This window comes from Salmo salar, chromosome 01 (genome assembly GCF_965601325.2).
Source record: "Salmo salar chromosome 01, fSalSal1, whole genome shotgun sequence".
Lineage (NCBI taxonomy): Eukaryota > Metazoa > Chordata > Actinopteri > Salmoniformes > Salmonidae > Salmo > Salmo salar.
Window position 1 is genome coordinate 32,027,552 of NC_138291.1, and position 24,706 is coordinate 32,052,257.

General features: G+C 42.1%; 1 protein-coding gene across 1 annotated transcript; it reads left to right on the forward strand.

Moving 5' to 3' along the window:
- The first annotated feature begins 303 nt into the window (after positions 1 to 303).
- cdc5l (CDC5 cell division cycle 5-like (S. pombe)) lies at positions 304 to 24,706 on the forward strand. Its single transcript, XM_014191023.3, has 19 exons — positions 304 to 503; positions 7,479 to 7,582; positions 7,720 to 7,881; positions 7,966 to 8,093; positions 8,301 to 8,400; positions 8,610 to 8,736; positions 8,814 to 8,905; positions 9,591 to 9,735; positions 9,920 to 10,114; positions 14,588 to 14,736; positions 14,823 to 14,991; positions 15,092 to 15,256; positions 15,340 to 15,420; positions 15,532 to 15,666; positions 15,738 to 15,842; positions 23,409 to 23,606; positions 23,728 to 23,790; positions 23,933 to 24,082; positions 24,232 to 24,706. Exons 1-19 carry the CDS (start codon positions 459 to 461, stop codon positions 24,337 to 24,339), a joined length of 2,421 nt encoding a protein of 806 aa, XP_014046498.1. The 5' UTR covers positions 304 to 458; the 3' UTR covers positions 24,340 to 24,706.

The following is a 24,706-nucleotide window of genomic DNA, read 5'->3' on the forward strand; positions in this document are numbered from 1 at the left end:
ATACATCATACGAAACGTAACATATCCCACTAAATGGAGGTCACCGATTTACCTTTACTGTGTTATGTCTACCGCTGATTACAGGTTGCCCTAGTTTAACAATTTACATTTACATTTACGTCATTTAGCAAAGGAATGTACTGTCTGATAAGGGTGTATACACTAGTGACTAGAGTAAGAGTCGAAAATCAGCAGTAGAGGTCCTGAATAAAATAAAAAAAATGATATGTGACTCTATGCAGGAACAATCTAGCTATTAATTATATTTTTATGGAGCCACAATACTTTGCGCACTTCCGGTGTCCGCCATATTGCATTTCTGTCCATGTTGAAAACATAACGCGTTCGTATATCGTAGTAATTTTTTTTGTCGAACTCTTCGTATTGTTTTATTTTGTGATATCTTAGTTGTTTCTTTATAATTACTACCTGAAGGGTAGCAACACACAACAGCCAAGATGCCGCGTATCATGATCAAGGGGGGTGTATGGCGAAACACCGAGGTAAGTTGGCATGGCTAACGCTACGGTGTGCTGCTAGCTAGTTTCCAACTAATATTCAAATACTTTTAGATAGGTAACTCAACTCTTACGCCAGGTTAACTAGCTACCATGTAAATGTATTGATTTAGCTACTCAACATCGTGTAATTCACTGGATCACGTTAGTTGGCTAGTCAACTAGCTAGGTAACAACATTAGCTAGTTTAAGGTAGCTAGCTAGTAACGTTAGCTGTTTATAGCTGGTGTATTTAATGTTATTTACACACTAGCGTTGCTCGTAATATGGTTGCAAAAAAACTGAAGATTCCGCGGTGCCAGAAGTGAAATAAAATGTTGCTTGTGGTCCGGACGGTTGATGAAGATTTAACAAAATAATCGTAGCTCAAAACTTGGGGGGCCAGGTAAAAATATTGCCCATGAGCAGCCAGTTGGGGAACACCGTCCTAGTCAATAGATCACCAATTCTCCACTGAGTTAAACTTTTTGGAAATGGAAAATTCACTTTCTCATCCAAGTGTTGTAAATATGGTTCAGCAGGATGGTGGGCATTTTGATCAGTAAGGATGTCTACCATTGAGCGCTAAAATAATGATTATGATCACACTAACCCCAATTTAAATATTATGGGGACACCTATACATTTGGCAGCCAAGCACGAGTTACCTGTTTAGCCTATTATCGTCTATAGAGTTGACGTTGAAATATCTAAACGCCTAAAATAAAAACCTCCACTCCAGGGGCCTCATTTATTACAGTTTTTTCTGATTGCATAGGCACTATCTTTGAAACTATAGGCTATTTTTTGCAAAACTCTACACACTAACCACAGAACTGTACACCAAACCAGAAAAACATTATACATCTCTTGCAAAAGCAAACAATTCTTGCAAAACTCTTCAAACTCTTTTAAAAATTTGTACACACAAACCATCATTTGAATAAGCAAACGAAGCACCAACTATGCACTGATAGTATAAATGAAAAACACTTGTGGCTTTTGCTTTTTCTGTGTACAGGGCATAGCAGTTTGCAATACATGTAGTAAACACACATACACACAGGTATCCAAATGTGTACGTATGGATGTGTGTTCCGAACATAACATACTATCAAATACATATAAGGGGGAAAAGTACAAATAAATCTCAATGTTCTAACACTCCTCAAACAACAACAAGCGCAGTAGAAGAAAACGAAAACAATTGTGCTAGAAAAAAAGAACAGAAAAAATGTAGGCTACATCTCAACCATCTTTGTGGGGCTGGCCATAAGATTTCATCTACATCACATGCGATGTCTTGAGCTAGGCAGGGTGGAAAGTATCGCCTGGAGGGCCGTATCCAGGCCTGGCATGACCCCTAATCGATGTCTCCACAAGCCTCCTCCATTGCCTGTAGAAGGGGTATGCGCTGGTCGAGCTGGCGATCAGACACCTTCCAACGCCATGCAGAGAATAATTCTAAAATAGGATTCAAGAATGGAGAGTATGGGGGGAGATTGAGTGTGATGAAAAGTGGGTGACCTGTGAACCAATTGCGGACCACAGCAGCCCGGTGGAAACTAACATTGTCCCAGATGATAATGTACCTGGGCTGCTCTGGCCCCTGGTGATTAGGGATTAGTCTGTTGTGGAGGGTATCTAGAAATGTGATAATGTGTGCAGTGTTGTATTAGCCTAGGATTGCATGATGTTCATCCCGGGACGTTGATGGCACGGTGTCCGATGATATTTCTGCCGCGGCCCCTTGTTTTTGCAAGGTTGAAACCTGCCTCGTCCACATATATTAGCTCATAATGCACTGCATCTGCTTTTAGCTCCATGACTCTCTGAAAGAGAAAAGACAAAACAATGTAGCACAGTACGAAAAGACAGGGATCAGTGTGGTGGCTAATTTCTGCATTACCAAATGAGGAGAGTTAAACACACCAGTCCGAGTTAACTACATCTTTAATTAATTTAATTAAGATACTTTTGCAAAAGCACTTGACCTTCAATGATGCCATTGAAAAAGGTGACTACACCTTCAATACAAAGAGCTTTTATACTCAAGGTCCACCCTTCTCAACGTACATGACAAACCACAGATGCATAGAATGGGTCACAAGGTTAAGTTTTGTATGAAAATATATCTATAAAACACAGCAACTGCTATATCAACAGAGTCATTATATAGACCAGTGTCTGGTCTCCCTAGAACCGTCCCTCCCTGGTACGGTATTGAACAGAACTATTAGCTCATGTCCTCTGGAATGCTTTTTAGGTGTTCTTATCAAAATACACCATAAATCTCCTCTGTCAGTGCTATCTCATAGAGGCCCATCCTCAGTAAGACACCTCTTGTTCCCACTCCTGGACAAGCTCACTGAGGGGAGTGACCTGCGCACAGACATTGAGGAGACAAATAATTGGTTCCCCATTAATCACGCCATCCCTTCACATGGTTTAAGAATAGGTAAAGACACATTCACATGAAGGCAATGTTTCATTCTGTCCTCTCTTGCTGAGATTCTGCATAGCAACAGAGACATGTAAAAAAACAAATCTGACCTCTCCCCTCTCTGGGCCCCAAGTGACTGAGCCCCAGCTAAGGGAAACGTGCAGCTGAAAGACACCAGAGTCCAAAGGACACTTTCTAATGACAAGTATCTCTCACAAGCATATTATACTAATAAAACATCTTAATTATCCATGTTACCCAACTAATTCTGATTCATCCACCACATCAGTCAATATGATGTAGCACCATACACTTCCAGATCCAGTACCAATGATAGGATAGTATAGCTTACCTGCACATATTCATACTCAGTTTTACACGGTCTGAGTTTCTTTTGAAAGGGACTCTGTACAGCTGCTTCATCCTTATTCTGTTGTTTCAGTAGACGAGACAGTGCAGAGAGACTCACTCTGTTGACGTTTTGGAATATGGTGTTATCTGCCATTATATGATCCTGCAGTTCTCTGATGCAATTATTTGGAATGACCATATTTACAATGTGGGTCTCCTGCTCTGAGGTGAAAAGTCGACCTCTTCCACCAGATACTGGTTTTCTTGCAGTTCTGTAAAAACATTTGAATGGTTTCAGTGGTAGATCCTTCTCATTATGAAAGTACAGTACATATTACTGTACCAGTAAGACAACAGCACTTGCAGTTACTTATCGCTCTCATTTCGAAATATCCGGATGATACCTGCAACAGTATAGCGGCTCAGATTTGGTTGAACCCTTTGCCCAGCCTCCCTCATGCTCATCCCATGGTTGACAACAAGTTCAAACACACTCGCTCTGATTTCATCAGTTATTGTGTTCCTGACTCCTCATCCTCTCCTTCTCCCCCGTAATACTTCACCTCCTCATCCTCCTCTAGTTCTCACCCCTTTTACTCTGTCCAATATTGGCCTCCATTGTTGTCCAAACCAAATGTTTACCTGTGGCCTATTTATAGTGCTCAAGCTCTGATTTGTAAGTCAACTCAATAACCAAAATTGTTTTCACATGTGTCAATGTGGAAAGGCAATTGGTGAAATAGTGTAGCAATGTAGAGACCAGTGTTTACAGTTTTGCTGGAAGTGTTATTAAATTGCAAACTGAGTGTAAAGCAGTGAGTTGTGTTTACAGTTTTGCAACATTTTTTATAAAATTACAAACTGTGTGTAAAGCAGAGAACGTGCATTTAGTTTGGCAGACTTGGTAAATGCATTGGCTACAAGTGTTAATGGTTTCAGAGATAGTGCTTCAAGAATCACTTAGTGTTTAAGCATTCAGGAAAAACTGTAATGCATTAAATTAAAATGTTGTAGGCCGTCATTGTAAATAAGAATTTGTTCTTAACTGACTTGCCAAGTTAAATAAAGGTCAAATAAATATTGTGTAGAAACTATTCTAAAATACTACTTACGAACAGGATTTAGAATGGTCCTACGCATAGAAAAAGTGTAATTTATCAAACAATCCTACTGGTAGGCTCCTGAGTGGCGCAGCGGTCTAAGGCACTATGTCTCAGTGCTAGAGGCGGCACTACAGACCCTGGTTCGATTCCAGGCTGTATCACATCCAGCCGTGATTTGGAGTCCAATAGGGCGGCGCACAATTGGCCCACCGTCGTACGGGTTAGGGTTTGGCAGGAGTTGGCCGTCATTGTAAATAAGACTTTGCTCTTAACTGACTTACCTAGTTAAATAAAATGTAATTAAAATTTAAAAAAAGAACCATTGATAAATACTAATTGTTCGCAGTGCTTGTGCATGACCTTGGCTGTTAGCATTTCCAAATGCCCCTGATTAAACATATATGCTCAAAATCATACCTTTAAACCCCGTGGAGAATATACAACGCCGCACCATGAAATACAAGGGAGCAAGCAAAAAAGATACGAAAAATAACTGTTCCCGAGACTGAAATAGAGGTGCTAGTGTCAGAGATTGAGTACAACCTAAAGGATTTATTTGGCTCGCTTAGTTGTGGCTTGACCAGTAAAAATAAAAACATAGCTACAACAAGAGGACCATTAGGACAATACAAGTTGCTTTAGCAATGAGAAGTATAGCCTACTTCAAATGAGTAAGCAACACTCACCAATAAGCCATCCATCCTTAACAGCTCCCTCCTATAGGCATATAGGCCAACATTGCTGTTCTGAAAAATGAATGAGTCTAGAGTTCTACCTGGCCAACACGTTCAGCAGCGTCTTTTGCACATCACATAACTTATCACCTGCACATAGAGTGGAAGCCTTTTCTGTTCACATAGTTTAAATAGTTTTGCCGTCTATTGCGCCTTTTGTTTTTTTGGAACCCATTGATGGCATCATAGCAAAGAAACCCCTCTTGACTTCAATCTGTTGTGCGGTGGTGTATGAAAATTGTATGCGTTCCTGTTAGTTTTGCTGATTGCATCCAAAACATTGGCTCGACAAGGGCTATGCGATGCCGATCGCCAAGCTCCCGTTGAAAAGTGCCCATTGTCAAAAACCAGACGCTGGAGAGTACTTGGATGTGCACCGGAATGGCATGTTGGCTTTTTTTAAAGGAGGTTTTAAATCGTCGCAAAAATCCTATAACATTGGCTCATCATATCTTTTCCCAAAACCAATCTGTACTTTCTGTAGAAAAATACCCACATGTCTCTAAAAACACGCTCTGTGAAATGCAGTGTGTGCTAACTCTTCAAACAGAGCAAAATCAGGCTCTCATTCGATTTCCCATGATATCTTTTATAGTATTTCAACAATGGTTTCACTTTCACACATGCCTCTAAATAAAAAATGACTGTACTTTATATGGATTGTCATCACGAATGCACTGTGGTCAAATTATATACCTGTCAAAATATGTTTCATGAATTCACAATGGAAATACAATGAAATCAAATAATGTCTTGATTATTACATTCACAATTTTACACATTTTCAACATGTTTTCCCCATTCTTCGCTTGATAAGCAGTTGTCACTTGTCACTATGCGTACGCATCGTCGTGCCTGTGTGTAAATTTACGCATAAGCAAATGTTCATTTTGATAAATCTCACACTTTGTATGGAAATGACCCTACGCATGGTTTACGCACAGAGTTGTGCCTACGCATGATTAATAAATGAGGCCCAGGCTTCCGTCATAAGCCAATTGAGGGAAGTACATTTTATTTATTAAAAAAATAAAAAAATTCTATATACAGGGCGCCGTTTGGAAAAACAAATCCTTTGAGACTTGTACTAACACACGCTTGCATAATATTTAGATAACCAATGTCTCTAGTAATACTAGTCCCGTCCAATCAGGGCTATGCTATATAACATGGCAAAGAGTAGGCTTTTTGGCATAGTGTGCCGCATCATCCCATGGGATCTGGTAAGGCTACAAAGAGCAGAAACATCAATGAAATATTCTAGTTCCTGAACAGCACCATATATATTCAAACAGAATAGGCCTTTTGTAAGTTGCTAAGCAAATGGGCAGCATCATGTTCTTGCCAATCCTCCATAGAATGCAATATTAATCTTCCTAGTTCCTAGTAGGACTCCAATAATTAGGTTGTGTGTGCGCAGCAGTTTATTTTGCGACTCGAGTAAGAGTCGACTACTTCGACTCACACCACAGGAGTCTGAGTCGACTCCTAAAATCCTGGAGTCGTTCACCGCGAGCAGCGGGTTGACCTTTATTGTCATTAGTCTTACCATGGAGGCATAACTGAGCGGTTTCTGCTAGAGGGGCCAGCTGCAAAGTCAAAATTGGCTATATTGTTTTTTTCGTTTTTCGTTTTTTGGTATTAATTTAAGGTTAGGGTTAGGCATTAGGGTTAGCAGTGTGTTTTAGGTTTAAAATCAGATTTTATGACTTTGTGGCTGTGTCAACTAGTGACCACTGCGGAGCTGCCTCCAGGGCTAGCCGACTAAACAGTTCCGACTTCACAGAAAATTAAGTTTTATCAAAAATTACAGATTTCAGCACGCAAAGAGTAGCCCACATTTACACAGGACTATGCAATTTAACTTCTGGCTTCCTGTGGACCGTTCAGTTTTGTGCAACCCATTAACGAGCCACGCTAGTGTGTAAAAATACTAGTGTTGCTGAAAGTAGCTTGCTAGCTGAACTTCAATTTAGCTAGTTGACACTGGCTAGTTGACACTGGCCTTTCTCTACTTCCCCAGAGTCAGATGAACTTGTGGATACCATTTTTATGTACCTGCGTGCAGTAGCTTTAGTGCAATTGCTAACGAGCGTTAGATTCCCAGTCACTGCGCTATCTACCCATAGTCTTCCAGGCATCGGCTCACGAAAGCATTAGCATCCACAAATTCATCTGACTCTGGGGAAGTAGATAAAGGGAGTCATTGCCAAAATCCCAAAGTATCCCTGTAACGCTGTCTATCTTTTAAAATTGTTTGTCTGCAGTTGAAGTTGAATTTCCCTCTGGGATCATTAAACAATTAATTAATTAATCAATAAAACAATGCCCCTCCCCCTCTTTCTCCCAGGATGAGATCCTGAAGGCAGCGGTGATGAAATATGGGAAGAACCAGTGGTCTCGTATTGCCTCCCTGCTGCACCGCAAGTCTGCCAAACAGTGCAAGGCCCGCTGGTCAGTCAGTCTGTCTGTCTGTCTGTGTGTGTGTGGCATTAGAAGCTGAGCCCCAACACCAAAGAAGACTGAGTGGTATCTGTGAGTGTGTGTGGAAAGAGGTCTGTGTGTGTCTAATCTGTTGTGTTTGTGTGTAGGTATGAGTGGTTGGATCCCAGCATTAAGAAAACTGAGTGGTCCAGAGAGGAAGAGGAGAAACTACTCCATCTGGCCAAGCTGATGCCAACCCAGTGGAGGACCATTGCTCCTATCATAGGACGCACCGCTGCCCAGTGTCTGGAGCACTACGAGTTCCTGCTGTAAGACACGCACACACTTTCTCTTTGTGTTCAGAGAAGACTTATTGGAGTGTTCTTATGCTTTTTCTTGATGTGTGTGTATAGAGACAAAGCGGCCCAGAGGGACAATGAGGAGGATACAGCTGATGATCCCAGGAAACTGAAACCTGGAGAGATCGACCCCAACCCTGAAACCAAGCCTGCTAGGCCTGACCCTGTGGATATGGATGAAGGTACACAGTGCATCCTTTCCTCGGGTCATTGTTGTGCTGTCAATTTGAATGGTAAAAATACATGAGACAAAACCAGCCATACCTGACTCTGTGTGTGGTGTGTGTGTGTGTGTGTGTGTGTGTGTGTGTGTGTGTGTGTGTGTGTGTGTGTGTGTGTGTGTGTGTGTGTGTGTGTGTGTGTGTGTGTGTGTGTGTGTGTGTGTGTAGATGAGCTGGAGATGCTTTCTGAGGCCAGAGCTCGTCTGGCCAACACTCAGGGGAAGAAAGCTAAGAGGAAAGCCAGAGAGAAACAGCTGGAGGAGGCCAGGTACACCTTTTGCACACGTCTGTGTTTCAATCGAGCTGTGTCGTGAATACAACAAATGCAGGATTTGTGATTGTTGCAAACTGTTATGCTGTGGCACTTGCTGCATAACGTTCAGCATGACCTTCAGACAGACATTTCATAATTTGCTCTGTGCCAAATATAGAAAATGTACAACCCTGACAAACACACATCCTCTTTCCCCCTCCCAGACGTCTGGCTGCTCTACAGAAGCGCAGGGAGTTGAGGGCCGCAGGCATCAATGCCCAGAAGAAGAGGAAGAAGAAGAGAGGAGTGGACTACAATGCTGAGATCCCTTTTGAGAAGAAGCCTTCTCAGGTAACACATCACACACACGCAGACATCTCACACACATCGATGTATTATTGGGTGCTAAATGCTCAGTATGATTCCAGGGTTTCTATGACACCAGCATGGAGCTCTACGAAGGTCTGGAACCAAACTTCAAACGCCTGCGACAACAACACCTGGACGGAGAGCTACGCAAGTCAGTCACACAAACACACTATCTCTACTGGGCTAACATGCTGTCTACACCGCTCGCGTTAGGTGTGTCTACGTAGCCAGGCGCTGAAATAGCTGAAATTTTAAGCTTCACATTCTGCAATTCCCGCAATTCTCATCTCATTGGTTTTTAGGAGCACGTGATGTCCACACTCCAGTCCAGTTGGTGGTGGTAATGCACCTTTAAAGTTGGTTGCCAACTGCCATATAAAGTCTGAAGAAGGAGAGATTAATAGAAACTAATCTGGTTTACCCTTTTATCTGTGGATTAATTGTTGGAGTAAATATGGGTCAAAATTCTACAAAGATCCAAGAAAAAAAGGATCTTGTGCATTTCAGGTGAAATAATAACCCAATGTTTATATCCCAGGACAAATTAGCTAGCAACAGCAAACTAGCTAGTTAAATGTTTCATGTGTTTTGACCTGTCCCCAAATTAATAAAGTTGGTTCAGAGTTCGTTTTGATATTTCAACCTGAATGTCCTGATTGCGTCTGGTGTGGATGGACAAAATCGATATGTGCATGCAGATGCACGTGTGTGCCCGGTGTGGTCAGCATGTCACGCTACATGTGTGATGTGGGTTGGGCTGTGTATAGGTTATATTTTTTTCATTTGAATGTGAAGAGGAGAGACCTGTGTGTGTCTGACATTATTTGTGTCCTCAGTGAAAAGGAAGAGAAGGAGAGGAAGAGGGATAGACAGAAGATCAAGAAGAAGAAGGAGAGTGATCTTCCATCAGCCATCCTGCAGACCAGCGGAGTAGCAGAGTTCACCAAGAAACGCAGCAAACTGGTGCTGCCTGCACCGCAGGTAACACTGCTGTGTGTGTTCATCTCTGCTGTGTGTGTTCATCTCTGATGAATAGCTAGAGGAAGTGGTGGAGTTAGCTCAGGCCAGTGAAGTTTGACTGTGTGGCTGATGTTGTGTGTGTCTGACACTGTCTGGTGTATGTGTGTGTGTCTTGACGCTGTGTCTTTCTGATGTGTTTGTGTAGATCTCTGATGCGGAGCTGGAGGAGGTGGTGAAGCTGGGTCAGGCCAGTGAAGTGGCTCGTCAGACCGCTGAGGAGTCTGGGATCACTAACTCCGCCTCCTCAGCCCTCCTATCAGAATACAGCCTCACCAACAGCGCTATGGCAACTGGGCTACGCACCCCCAAGACCCCTGCTGCGCAGGACAAGATACTACAGGTACACACATTCTCTCCCTTTTTCTGTCTCTCGGGATATAACATGAAGCAAGCTGTTCACCATACAATGTGTGTCATGACATCAAATGAATGTCAACACAACACCTCTGACATTATACAGGTAACTGGCAAAATAAAGGAAACACCCAACATGTTGTCTTAATCGGGGCTTCGTCTACCACAATCTGCCAGAACAGCTTCAATGCGCCTAGGCATAGATTCTTCAAATGTCTGATAATCTATTGGCGCACTGGTTCCCAAACTTTTTTTATTGTCCCGTACCCCTTCAAACATTCAACCTCCAGCTGTATACCCCCTCTAGCACCAGGGTCAGCACACTCTAAGCCTGCCACACGCACTATACAATATATTTTATTTTATTAAACATAAGCATGAGTGAGTTTGTCATAACCCATCTCGTGGGAAGTGACAATGAGCTCTTATAGGTCTAGGGCACAAATAATAGTAAGCAATAATTATGCTCTTTATTTAGCAATCTTACATATAAAACTTTATTTGTATGGGCTCCCGAGTGGCGCAGCGGTCTAAGGCACTGCATCTCAGTGCAAGACACATCATTACAGTCCCTGGTTCGAATCCAGGCTGAATCGCATCCGGCCGTGATTGGGAGTCCCTAGGACGGAGCACAATTGGCCCAGCGTCGTCCAAGTTTGGCCGGGGTAGGCCGTCATTGTAAATAAGAATTTGTTCTTGCCTGACTTGCCTAGTTAAATAAAAAAATTAAAACTACATTTGTTCAGTGAAAATTTTGAATAACTCAACAGGTTAATGAGGAGGGTGTGCTTGAAAGGATGCCCATAACTCTGCAATGTTGGGTTGTATTGGAGTCTATCTTAAATCATTTTCCACATACAGTCTGTGCTTGTATTTAGTTTTCATGCTAGTGAGGGCCGAGAGTCCTCTCTCATAGGTACGTGGTTGCAAAGGGCATCAGTGTCTTAACAGCGCGATTTGCGAAGGCAGGATACTCTGAGCGCAGCCCAATCCAGAAATCTGGCAGTGGCTTCTGATTAAATTACATTTTTACAGAACTGCTTGTTGCAATTTCGATGAAGCTCTTTTGTTCAGATATCGGTAAGTGACCTGGAGGCAGGGCATGAAGGGGATAATGAATCCTGTTTGTGTCGTCCATTTCAGAAAAGCACCTGCGTAATTGTGCACCTAGATGACTCGGGTGCTTCGCTATATCACATTTGACATTGTCTGTAAGCTTGTTCGTTTGCACACAAAAAATCATATCGTGATGAAAGACCTGTGTGTTGTCCTTGTTAATGCAGACAGAGAAGAGCTCCAACTTCTTAATCGTAGCCTCAATTTTGTCCCGCACATTGAATATAGTTACGTAGAGTCCCTGTAATCCTAGATTCAGATAATTCAGGTGAGAAAAAACATCACCCAGATAGGCCAGTTGTATGAGAAACTCGTCACCATGCAAGCGGTCAGACAAGTGAAAATGATGGTCAGAAAAGAACTTTATGCTCGTCTCTCAATTTAAAAAAAACGTGTCAATACTTTGCCACTTGATAACCAGCGCACTTCTGTATGTTGTAAAAGTGTTACATGGTCGCTGCCCATATCATTGCATCATGTAGAAAATACATGAGTATAAAGCAAGGCCCCTGAAGTGAAAATTGTTAACTTTGTTAACTTCTCTGGGGTATGTGGGACGGTAGCGTCCCACCTCGCCAACAGCCAGTGAAATAGCAGAGCTCCAAATTCAAAACAACAAAAATCTCAAAATTCTAATTTCTCACACACACAAGTATTTTACACCATTTTAAAGATAATCTTTGCGTTAATCCAACCACATTGTCCGATTTCAAAAAGGCTTTACGGCGAAAGCATAGCATTAGATTATGTTAGGACAGCACCTAGACAAGAAAAACCACAAAGCCATTTTCCAAGCAAGGAGAGGCCTCACAAAAACCAGAAATACAGCTAAAATTAATCACTAACCTTTGACGATCTTCATCAGATGGCACTCATAGGACTTCATGTTACACAATACATGTATGTTTTGCTCGATAAATTCATATTTATATCCAAAAACCCCATTTTACATTGGTGTGTTCAGAAATGTTTTACCTCCAAAACCTCCGGTGAATGAGCACATCAATTTACAGAAATACCATCATAAACTTTGATAAAAGATACAAGTGTTATGCACAGAATTATAGATAAACTTCTCCTTAATGCAACCGCCGTGTCAGATTTCAAAAAAGCTTTACGGTGAAAGCAAACTTTGCAATAATCTGAGTACAGCGCTCAGACATCAAAACAAGCCATACAGATACCCGCCATTTGAGTCAACAGAAGTCACAAATAACATTATAAATATTCACTTAAGTCCATATTTATGTCGAAATACCTCCTTTTTGTTCGCGCGTTCAGTCAAGTAATCCAAATGCACTGTGCTTGCGCAGTAAGTTCAGACAAAGTCAGAAAAGTTATATTACAGTTTGTAGAAACATGTCAAACGATGTATAGAATCAATCTTTAGGATGTTTTTATCATAAATCTTCCATAATATTCCAACCGGACGATTCCTTTGTCTTCAGAAATGAAAAGGAACACACCTAACTCTCACGGGAGTGTGCGCGATTGAGCTCATGTCATTTTCTCAGTCATCTGACTCCATATGCTCTTATTCTCTCCCCATTCACAGTAGAAGCATGAAACAATGTTCTTAAGACTGTTGACATCTAGTGGAAGCCTTAGGAAGTGCAAAATGACAGACACTGTGTATTAGATAGGCAATCACTTGAAAACTACAAACCTCAGATTTCCACACTTCCTGGTTGGATTTTTTTCTCAGGTTTTTGCCTGCCATATGAGTTCTGTTATACTCACAGACATCATTCAAACAGTTTTAGAAAATTCAGTGTGTTCTATCCAAATCTACTAATAATATGCATATCTTAGCTTCTGGGCCTGAGTAGCAGGCAGTTTACTACAGGCACGCTTTTCATCCGGACGTCAAAATACTGCCCCCTACCCAAGAGAGGTTAATGTCCAAAACGTCTTTCAAGCTGTCAGGCATTCCCTTGGCAGCAAGAGCCTCTTGTGGATGCTGCAGTGTACCCAAGTGGCAATTGCTTGCACACGCGTTACCACTCTCCTGTTATGGTTTTTGCGCCATCAGTACAGATACCACGTCCATTTAATGTCACAAAGCTGTCCAGTACTTAAAAAAATATCCTCTCCTGTTGTCCTGGTTTGCAGAAGATGTCTTCCTTAATTGACCCCCCCATAAACGTAACGGACATATACCAGGAGCTGTGCCTGGCCTGCCACATCTGTTGACTCATCCAGCTGTAACACATAGAATTCACTGGCTTGTATGCGAAGCACTAATTGTTTCAAAACATCTCCTGCCATCTCACTGATGCATTGTGAAACAGTGTTTGATGAAGGCATTGTCTGTATAGTTTTTTTTGGCCTTTTCCCCCAGCGTTGTCCCAGCCATATCTGCGGCAGCAGGAAGAATTAAGTCCTCCACAATAGTATGGGGCTTGCCTGTCCTAGCCACTTGGTAGCTCACCATAGAAGATGCTTCTAGCCCCTTTTTATTAATGGTATCTGTTGCTTTTATACATGTCTTACTACTCGAAAGTCGTCTTAATTCTCGCTCAAACTCCTGTGGCTTATTTTTGAAATTGAATCGTTTTTGAGCAAACGGAATGAGCAGCAGCTACGTTTGGCTACATACCGACCATTAGTGGAATTCCCGCAAGAGAGTAACGGTTAATGTGATTGCATGTTCATTATTTGACTAGGCTACCTGTATTTGACTTTGTTATTTCGCTGAACACTAGATGGTTTAATTTTCTTTTTGCCAGTGAAACGAGGCTACTCAGGCGAAAACAATCATCACCCAAATGTATAGCCCTGTTGGAAAATCTAAATGGACTGTTTGAAAATCTGAATGACATTTATATTTGGCGTACCCCCGACGGCATTGCGCACCCCTGGGGGTACACGTACCCCAGTTTGGGAATAGCCGCATTGGAGGGATGCGACACCATTCTTCCACGAGAAATTCCATAATTTGGTGTTTTGTTGAGGGTGGTGGAAAACGCTGTCTCAGGCGCCACTTCAGAATCTCCCATAAGTGTTCAATTGAGTTGAGATCTGGTGACTGAGACACATACCCTTTAAACCCCCTATGCTCCTTTGAGACCCTCTCTCACTCAGATCTATTCTAGCCATGGTAGCCAAAATAATGGCCAGCTGGGCATTTTTATACATGACTCGAAGTATGAGGGAATGTTAATTTCTTAATTAACTCAGGAACCACAATTGTGTGGAATGACCTGCTTTCAATACTTTGTATCCCTCACTTATTCAAGTGTTTCCTTTATTTTGGCAGTTACCTGTATATCTCTCTCTCTCTCTCTCTCTCTCTCTCTCGCTCTCTCTTTCTCTCTTTCTCTCTTTCTCTCTCTCTCTCTAGGAGGCCCAGAACCTTATGGCTCTGACTAACGTAGACACTCCTCTGAAAGGAGGTCTGAACACTCCTCTCCACCAGAGTGACTTCTCAGGAGTCACACCCCAAAGACAGGCAGTACAGACACCTAATACTGTACTGACCACACCTTTCAGGTACACACGCGAGCCATCCACACACACACACACACATACACACACACACCCCAACAGGCTATTGACACACACTGTTGTTGTTGTAGAACCCCCGGTCCGGGGTCAGAGGGCAGTATGACCCCCCAGGGAGGTTTAACCCCTAAAGGACCCGGTACTGTTACCCCTGGAGTAACCCCGGGACGCACCCCTCTACGAGACAAACTCAACATCAATACTGAGGAACAACTAGCAGACCCTGCCTACGCTAAACATCTGGTAACAAAAACTACTTTTGAGTTGGCTACTGTTTTGTATGAGTTTTTATGTGTTTGTGTGTGTAACTGTTTTGTGTGTGTGTGTGTGTGTGTGTGTGTAGCAACGAGAGTCCAGGGAGCAGCTGAAGCTGGGTCTGATGTCGCTGCCAGTCCCCAAGAATGACTTTGAGATTGTTCTACCAGAAAACGCAGAGACTCAACTGGAGGAAATGGAGACAGAGACCGGATACATAGAGGATGCCTCGGAGATAGAGCTACGCAAACAGGTATCCTGTAACACATCAACGCATGCATACATCTCATAAAGCTCTACTGTAGACTATCCTACCTATGTCTGTGTGTGTTGCAGGCTGCTCGGGACGCAGAGAGGGAGAAAGAGCTGAAGCTGAGACACACTGCTGTACAGAGGACTTTACCCAGACCATCAGAGGTATGCACACACACAGTGACACACTATCTCACACACACCGAGTTCAAGTGCATCACCTTCTCCCCTTCCCGGCCCTGACATTAGCGACAATACTAATGCAAAATTGTGTAGGTGAATGAGTCCATCCTGCGCCCAATGGGAACAGATCCTCTGTCAGAGCTGCAGCAGGCTGAGGAGATGATCAAGAAGGAGATGATCACCATGCTGCACTTTGACTGTCTACACCACCCACCAGCCAACCAACAGGTATGTGTACATGTGCACACACAGGGCTGCATTTGGGGCAGAACTGACATTCTTTGTTTATCCAACCACAGCGCAGCAAACAACGAGGGCCTTCCTCCACCTCCAACAACGCAGAACACATTGCCCACTTGGACAGACACCCCTACCAGCCAATCAGCAATGAGGATCTGGCACAGGTAAAACAAAGACACACACACACCTATTAGCCAGTGTTGCCCAACCGGTTTTTACTTCACCGCAATGGTCTTCATTAGGGGTGTGTTGAGTAGTCTTACAAAACAAGTATCGTAACGGATATGGGCAATTTTCTGAAAAGTATTATTGTCGGAGTATTTTATTGTAATTATCCGTTATTGGGGGGAAAAAGTAATTTTCGGGTGCCAGCACGCATCTTTCTCATGTCAGTCATGTGCGAGGTTCTATGTAGTCTAAATAACTCAACTGGCTGTCTGTAAAGAGAAGTGTTGGCTGTAAGTTCATCCTGCTGCTCTGATTGGATAGAGTGAAGCTGTATTTCACGTTCACTTGCTTCATAATTTTACCTGATAAGTTTTCCTTGCATGTTTTCGGTCTGATCGTTTAGATTGCTTATGCCTGCTAAATCACATGGCGAGGAGGTTTGCTATTAATGTGCATAATATTTAACATGCAGAGCAAGGGTAGGGAAAAAGATTAAACCAATGCGCGCTTGGCTGCCCACTGCAAGTTTAGGACTCACACATGCGCTTCTCCTAATCTGCATCTTTTTTGTAGTGAGAATGTGCAGTGAGGTATTTTGCCAACATCTACATTGCATTCGGCAAGTATTCAGACACCTTCCCCTTCATTACAGCCTTATTCGAAAATTGATGAAATAAAAAAAAAGGTCCGACACACAATACCCCATAATGACAAAGCAAAAACAGGTTTTTAGAAATGTTTGCAAATTTATTTAAAAAAAACAAAAAACAGATACCTTATTTACACAAGTATTCAGACCCTTTGCTATGAGACTTGAAATTGAGCTCAGGTGCATCCTGTTTCCATTGATCATCCTTGATGTTTCTACAACTTGATTGGAATCCACCTGTGGTAAATTCAATTGCTTGGACATGACTTGGAAAGGCACACACCTGTCTATATAAAGGTCCCACAGTTGACAGTGCATGTCAGAGCTAAAACCAAGCCATGAGGTCGAAGGAATTGTCCGTGGAGCTCCGAGACAGGATTGTGTCGAAGCACAGATGTGGGTTAGCGTGCAAAAAATGTCTGCATCATTAAATGTCCCCAAGAACACAGTGGCCTCCATCATTCTTAAATGGAAGAGGTTTGGAACCACCAAGACTCTTCATAGAGCTGACCGCCCGGCCCAACTGAGCAATCGGGGGGAGAAGGGCCTTGGTCAGGGAGGTTACCAAGAACCTGATGGTCACTCTGACAGCTCTTGGAATTTGCCAAAAGGGTGCTTAAGGACAGTCAGACCATGAGAAACAAGATTCTCTTGTCTGAAACCAGGTCTCAATGTCCTTGAGTGACCCAGCCAGAGCCTGGACTTGAACCCGATCGAACATCTCTGGAGAGACCTGAAAATAGCTGCGCAGCGATGCTCCCCATCCAACCTGACAGAGCTTGAGAGGACCTGCAGAGAAGAATGGGAGAAACTCGCCAAATACAGGCATGCCAAGCTTGTAGCATCATACCTAAGAAGACTCCAGGCTGTAATCGCTGCCCAAGGTGCTTCAACAAAGTACTGAGTAAAGGGTCTGAATACTTACGTAAATGTAATATTTCAGTTTTTTATTTGCAATAAATTAGCTACAATTTCTAAAGCTATTTTTTCTTTGTCATTATGGGATATTGTGTGAGTGGACTGGGGGGGGGGGGGGGGGACTATTTAATACATTTTTTTAATAAGGCTGTAAAGTAATAATGTGGGGGGGAAAAGTGAATGCCCTGTACTTAGTCATATTAAAACACTTCAATTTTTTTTGATCACGAGTATCATCCGATCCGACTATCAACTGTCAATTTATGGATAAGATTACGGGTATGGCAATGTTTCCACACCCCTAGTCTCCATCAGCTGTGTTTTCATCTATTCTAGTATGCCTCAATCCTAAAATAAATAGGAAAGGTGGACACGCATAGGGCTACTGTGGTGACCACAGTCAAATTCCAAGTGACCGTTGAGCCACGGTTATCTTCTCTTATGCACTTCGGACATTAATAGTACCCAACTCGCTAATGATCATCAGGTTCTAATGGCCTCATACTCTGGGGTCTATTGTCCCTCTAACCACTCTGACATCAATGCAAATGCAATTGAAAATCACAAACACACATCAAAAGAGAATCATGCTTTTAAAACTCACCATTAGGCTACATCATTTTTTACCTCCCTGTGATCAAATCAAGCTTTATTTATGCATCACATTTCAGACATGCAATGTGCTTCACATGAAGGAAAAAATAAAAAATAAACAATGAAAATAGAAAGACACATTTACTACATAAGAGGATAAAAAAAAAGAATTTGAAACCAATTTAGATGATCGATTTGAAGAAAAGTTCAACCAGTTGAACTACATGGAAAACATAGCCGTTGTGGATGTTGTTTCAAAGCCAAACAACGAAATGGACAGTTCTTTCTAAGGTAATGATTAATTTAAAAAGCATTTAAGAAATTGAAAGTAGAACACCCATATGCATACTAGTTTTTAGCTATACAGTGCCTTCAGAAAATATTCGCACCTTGACTTTTTCCTGAATTTTGTTACAAAGTCGGATTAAAATACAAAGTTGAAGAAAAGTTATTTAAAAAAAAAAAAAACATTAAAAATAACACTATCTTGATTAGATATGTATTTATTATGGATCCCCATTAGCAGCTGTCAAGTCAGCACTGACTTCCTGGGGTTCAGAAAAATTAAGGCAGTTATATACAATTAAAAACATTAGATTACATTTCACAACATATATCTACAACACAAAATGCGTGTGTGTAGCAGTAGGGCTCACCCCAATTAGTCGACTGGTCGATTCGTATTTTTTGTCAAGCAGCAGCAAATAATAGTAGAGACATCAAAACTGAAATAACACACATGAAATCATGTAGTAACCAAAAAAGTTATCAAATCAAAATATATTTTACATTTGAGATTCTTCAAAGTAGCCACCCTTTGCCTTGACAGCTTTGCACACTCTTGGCTTTCTCTCAACTGTATGTGTGGGGTACATAAACTCAGGGAAAAAAAAGAAATGTCCTCTCACTGTCAACTGCGTTTATTTTCAGCAAACTTAACGTGCAAATATTTGTATGAACATAAGATTCAACAACTGAGACAAACTGAACAAGTTCCACAGACATGTGACTAACAGAAAAGGAATAATGTGTCCCTGAACAAAGGGGGGGTCAAAATCAAAAGTAACAGTCAGTATCTGGTGTGGCCACCAGCTGCATTAAGTACTGCAGTGCATCTCCTCATGGACTGCACCAGATTTGCCAGTTCTTGCTGTGAGATGTTACCCCACTCTTCCACCAAGGCACCTGCAAGTTCCTGGACATTTCTGGGGGGAATGGCCCTAGCCCTCACCCTCCGATCCAACAGGTCCCAGACGTGCTCAATGGGATTGAGATCCAGGCTCTTCGCTGGTCATGGCAGAACACTGACATTCCTGTCTTGCAGGAAATCACTCACAGAATGAGCAGTATGGCTGGTGGCATTGTCATGTTGGAGGGTCATGTCAGGATGAGCCTGCAGGAAGGGTTCCACATGAGGGAGGAGGATGTCTTCCCTGTAACGCACAGCGTTGAGATTGCCTGCAATGACAACAAGCTCAGTCCAATGACACTCCGCCCCAGACCATGACAGACCCTCCACCTCCATATCGATCCGGCTCCAGAGTACAGGCCTTGGTGTAATGCTTATTCCTTCGACGATAAACGCGAATCCGACCATCACCCCTGGTGCGACAAAACCGCGACTCGTCAGTGAAGAGCACTTTTTGCCAGTCCTGTCTGGTCCAGCGATGTTGGGTTTGTGCCCATAGGCGACGTTGTTGCCGGTGAGGACCTGCCTTACAACAGGCCTACATTCCCTCAGTTCAGCCTATTGCGGACAGTCTGAGCACTGATGGAGGGATTGTGCCTTCCTGGTGTAACTCGGGCAGTTGTTGTTGCCATCCTGTACCTGTCCTGCAGGTGTGATGTTTGGATGTACCGATCCTGTGCAGGTGTTACACGTGGTCTGTCACTGCGAGGACGATCAGCTGTCCATCCTGTCTCTCTGTAGCGCTGTCTTTGGCGTCTCACAGTATGGACATTACAATTTATTGCCCTGGCCACATCTGCAGTCCTCAGGCCTCCTTGCAGCATGCCTAAGGCATGTTCACTCAGATGAGCAGGTACCCTGGGCATCTTTCTTTTGGTGTTTTTCAGAGTCAGTAGAAAGGCCTCTTTATTGTCCTAAGTTTGCATAACTGTGACCTTAATTGCCTACCGTCTGTAAGCTGTTAGTGTCTTAACGACCGTTCCACAGGTGCATGTTCATTAATTGTTTATGGTTCATTGAACAAGCATGGGAAACAGTGTTTGAACCGTTTACAATGGAGATCTGTGAAGTTATTTGGATTGTTAAGAATTATCTTTCAAAGGCAGGGTCCTGAAAAATGACGTTTCTTTTTTTTTTGCTGAGTTTAGAGGAAGTAGTCATTCAAAAATCATGTTCAACACTATTATTGCACACAGTTAGTCCATGTAACTTATTATGTGACTTGTTAAGCACATTTTTACTCCTGAACTTAAGGCTTGCCTTAACAAAGGGGTTTGAATACTTATTGACTCAAGATATTTCAGCTTTTTATTTTTTTTAAATGTGTGAACATTTTGAAAGACATAATTCCACTTTGACATTATGTGGTATTGTGTGTAGGCCAGTGACAATATAGATTTAATCTATTTTAAATTCCCTCTGGATTACAACAAAAGTCGAGGGTTGTGAATACTTTCTGAAGAACATTTTATGAGCCCAAATCAAAAACCCAGTTAAAATACTGATTGTGCGGTTGGTTATACAATACAGAGCCCACCACACATTATGCACGGCAGGAAAAACATTAAAAAACACAGTAGATTGAAGATGTGTTTTTGATACAAAATTGGTAAAACTGGCCTATACTCAAATTAAACTTATTCTAATAATCGTCTGAGTGTGGACTATATTATTATGCAAACAGGATGGATTGGTTACTTTATGCTACGCTCCAAACTTTCTACCCTTGAGTATGGGAGAGAACGTATAGGCCTAGGCAATGCTTTTGGTTTATTGATTGTGCAGGGTGGCTTACAGAGTTGGCCTACAATTATAGTGAATTTGTCTTTTCATAATTTTCATAGTTAAAAGGCTGACCCCAGTACCTTTGGCTAAAGAATATCTCATCACTGTGCATTTTCATCTCCTCTCTCCTTAATTCCTGTCTCGAGTGAGCGGGGATGTCAATGCTTTAATTGAATGTTTCATTGTCAAGACATGTTACTGGGCAGCAGGTAGCCTAGTGGTTAGAGCGTTGGGCCAGTAACTGAAAGGCTGCTGGATCGAATCCCCGAGCTGACAAAGTAAAAATCTGTTCTGCCCCTGAACAAGACAGTTAACCCACTGTTCCCCGGTAGGCCGTCATTTTAAATAAGAATTTGTTCTTAACTGACTTGCCTAGTTAAATAAAGGTTAAATTATAAAATGCTATCGATGTTCCAGAACAGATTTAACTTGGTTTCCCAAATTAAGCACTGGGTAGCTGCAGGAACATGGTTGGAGAGCCCATGACAGAATATCACCTGTCGTGCAGCGAGAGGCTGCATGCTCCTCAAATAGTGGTTGATGCGTGACGTGAAATAAGTGTTCTTGCAATCCTGTGTGAAAGCGGAGTTTTGATGATTGCCACTAGAAAGAGCGAGTTCCAGCTGCTACTACAGTGAGCTCCAAAAGTATTGGGACAGTGACACATTTTTTTGGTTTGGCTCTGTACTCCAGGCCTTTGGATTTGAAATGATACAATGACTGAGATTGAAGTGCACTGTCAGCTTTAATTTGAGTGTATTTCAATCCATATCGGGTGAACCGTCTAGAAATTACAGCACTTTTTGTACGTAGCCCAAAAGTATTCAAACAAATTCACTTATGTATATTAAAGTGGTCAAAAGTTAATTATTTGGTCCCATATTCCTAGCATGCAATGATTACATTAAGCTTGTGACTCTACAAACCTGTTGGATGCATTTGCTGTTTTAGTTTCAGATTATTTTATTTTATTTTGTAGCTATTAATCATAAATAATGTATTGCCATTTTGGAGTCACTTTTATTGTAAATAAGAATAGAATGTTTCTGAACACTTCTACAATGTGGATGCTACCATGATTAAGGGTAGTCCTTAATGAATCGTGAATAATAATGATGAGTGAGAAAGTTAGATGCACAAATATCGTACCCCCAAGACATGCTAAACTCTCTCCATTACAATAGCAGGGGAGGTTAGCATTTTTGGGGCGGTATGGTATTTATGCCTCTAAATTTCTCACTCATCATGGTAGCATCCACATTAATGTAGAAGTGTTTAGATGCATTCTATTCTTAATTACAATAAAAGTGACTCAAATTACATAATACATTATTTACCACTTCTATTGGGCACGAAATAATCTGAAACACAACCAAAACAAGAAGCAAATGCATTCAACAAATTTGTCGAGTCACAAGCTTGATCTAGTCATTGCGTGCTATGAATATGGGACCAAATAATAATAATTTGGTACTTTAATCGACGTGAATTTGTACCAATACTTTTGGTCCCCTAAAATGGAGGGACTATGTACAAAAAGTGCTGTAATTTCTAAATGGTTCACCCGATATTGATGAAAATACACTCAAATTAAAGCTGACAGTTTGCACAATAACCTCAGTCATTGAATAATTTCAAAACCAAAGTGCTGGTGTACAGAGCCAAAACAACAAAAAAGGTGTCACTGTCCCAATACTTATGGAGCTCACTGTATATTTATTTCTCAGCTCCTCAGTTATGAAACCGGAATAGCCGGGCTATTCAAGTGCCTACAGATGACATGTATTTTTTTCTCCTGCCCTTGTTCCTACCCATTTGATAATGGGCCCTTCTAAATCAAAACAAATTTGTCATTTAGTGTTAGAGAATAGTCTGATGGGTGAAAATGTGATCACTTGATGAGAGAACAGGGTGTGAAGCATGAGGCACACTCACTCCGGAATGGGAAAAAATATCCTTTCTATTTGACTAAATTCAAAGTTCAATTATATTATTCTTAAAATAAAATAATGGCACGAGACTTATAAGCATATCTTGCCTGCTAAATGAACAAGCCTACTGCCTATGGGATAACCAGATAACATACAGTAGGCCAACTCGTATTCGGTTCTTCTGAAATACATGTTCTTATCATGTTGCTTTAGACATGCCTAATGAATAATGGATTTATTGCGATGGTGTATATTAAATGTACTTCTTTTAAATGTAGATATTCCAAAGGCGTACATCAGTGGCTTGTGTGCGTGGAGGCCTTGAGATGCTAAACATGTTTGTTGATTAATGGTCAATTACCGTGAAACTGTTTGTCTATTTGCATGACAATAACCAGTTGACAAAATGTCATGACCGCCACAGCCCTATCTATGCAATGGGAAAATTTGCTTGAAATGCATAAATTATCAAATGTGTCTTCTCCCCTCACCCCAGGCCAGTGAGTTGCTGAGCCAGGAGATGGAGGTGGTGAGGGCAGGTATGGGTCACGGGGACCTGTCCATGGAGGCCTACAGCCAGGTGTGGGAGGAGTGTTACGGCCAGGTGCTGTACCTCTCCGCCCAGAGCCGCTACACCAGGGCCAACCTGGCCTCCAAGAAGGACAGAATAGACTCCCTCGAGAAGAAACTGGAGGTGAGACCATGCACACACGATCATGTTCTTTATACACTAGAAGCTGCTGATTCATAGGTGGCTTATATTATGAATTATCTGTAAGTGTGTGTTTATGATGTGTTAATCTGCATATTCCTAGATAAACCGAGGCCATATGACATGTGAGGCCCGTCGTGCTGCTCGTCTGGAGCGCCGTCTCAAGGTGAATATATACACCTATACTCTTTCTGAATGTGTCTAAAGGTGTTTCTAAACAGTACCATGTGTTTGCTCTAGGCCTACTGAAGCATAATGGTGATCTGTGGGAGCAGTTATATGGGGGGTGTGTGTGTGTGTGTGTGTAGGTGTTACTAGGAGGGTACCAGTCCCGTGCTGTAGGCCTACTGAAGCAACATGGTGAACTGTGGGAGCAGGTTGAGCAGGCTGCTACAGAGCTCCACACCTTCACTGAGCTGAAGAAACAAGAAGACACAGCTATACCCCGCAGACAAGAGGTACACATATTCACGCACACACCCGGCCATATCACACAAACATCAGGTTACGTACACACACACACACACACACACACACACACAGCAGCTGACAAAAACTGGAGGCATGTGAAGTTGCTTAATGGACTTAATTTTCTCATTCTGTCTAGGCTCTAAGGGAGGATGTGGAGAGACAGCAGGAGAGAGAGAAGGAGCTGCAACAGAGATATGGAGACCTGCTGCTGGAGAAAGAAGCTCTGCTGTCTGCCAAATTCTAACTCATACATACACCATACGTGCTTACTAGACACACCAAACACATAAGACCAACACATACTATAAAAACACATTGAGTAAATGCACACACGCTGCTGGAGGTGTCTGCTAAAGCACAGGATCATAGCCACCCTCATCTCCCTCAGCAAATCTGAGAAGAAAAAAAAATTGTGCTGATTTGCTTTTTATTTTCCAAAGTTAAAAAGACATGCAAGTGAATGACCTATTGTAACTCCGCCTCTATGTTTTGATGTCATGGCCCAGTGCTGTGAGCATGCTAAGTAGTTACCTAGTGTCAGTCTGTCCTCTGACTAGTGATCAGTGGTTCATGTCTTGTCATTGGAATAAAAGAGATCAATACAAATCTGA

What these genes read in the sequence shown, in the direction of transcription:
- cdc5l (XM_014191023.3), top strand. Translation starts at nt 459, where the DNA reads ATGCCGCGTATCATGATCAAGGGGGGTGTATGGCGAAACACCGAG. An exon ending in GAGCACTACGAGTTCCTGCT is followed by an intron (nt 7,882 to 7,965) that starts GTAAGACACGCA and finishes GTGTGTGTATAG; the next exon opens with AGACAAAGCGGCCCAGAGGG. An exon ending in CCCTCGAGAAGAAACTGGAG is followed by an intron (nt 23,607 to 23,727) that starts GTGAGACCATGC and finishes GCATATTCCTAG; the next exon opens with ATAAACCGAGGCCATATGAC.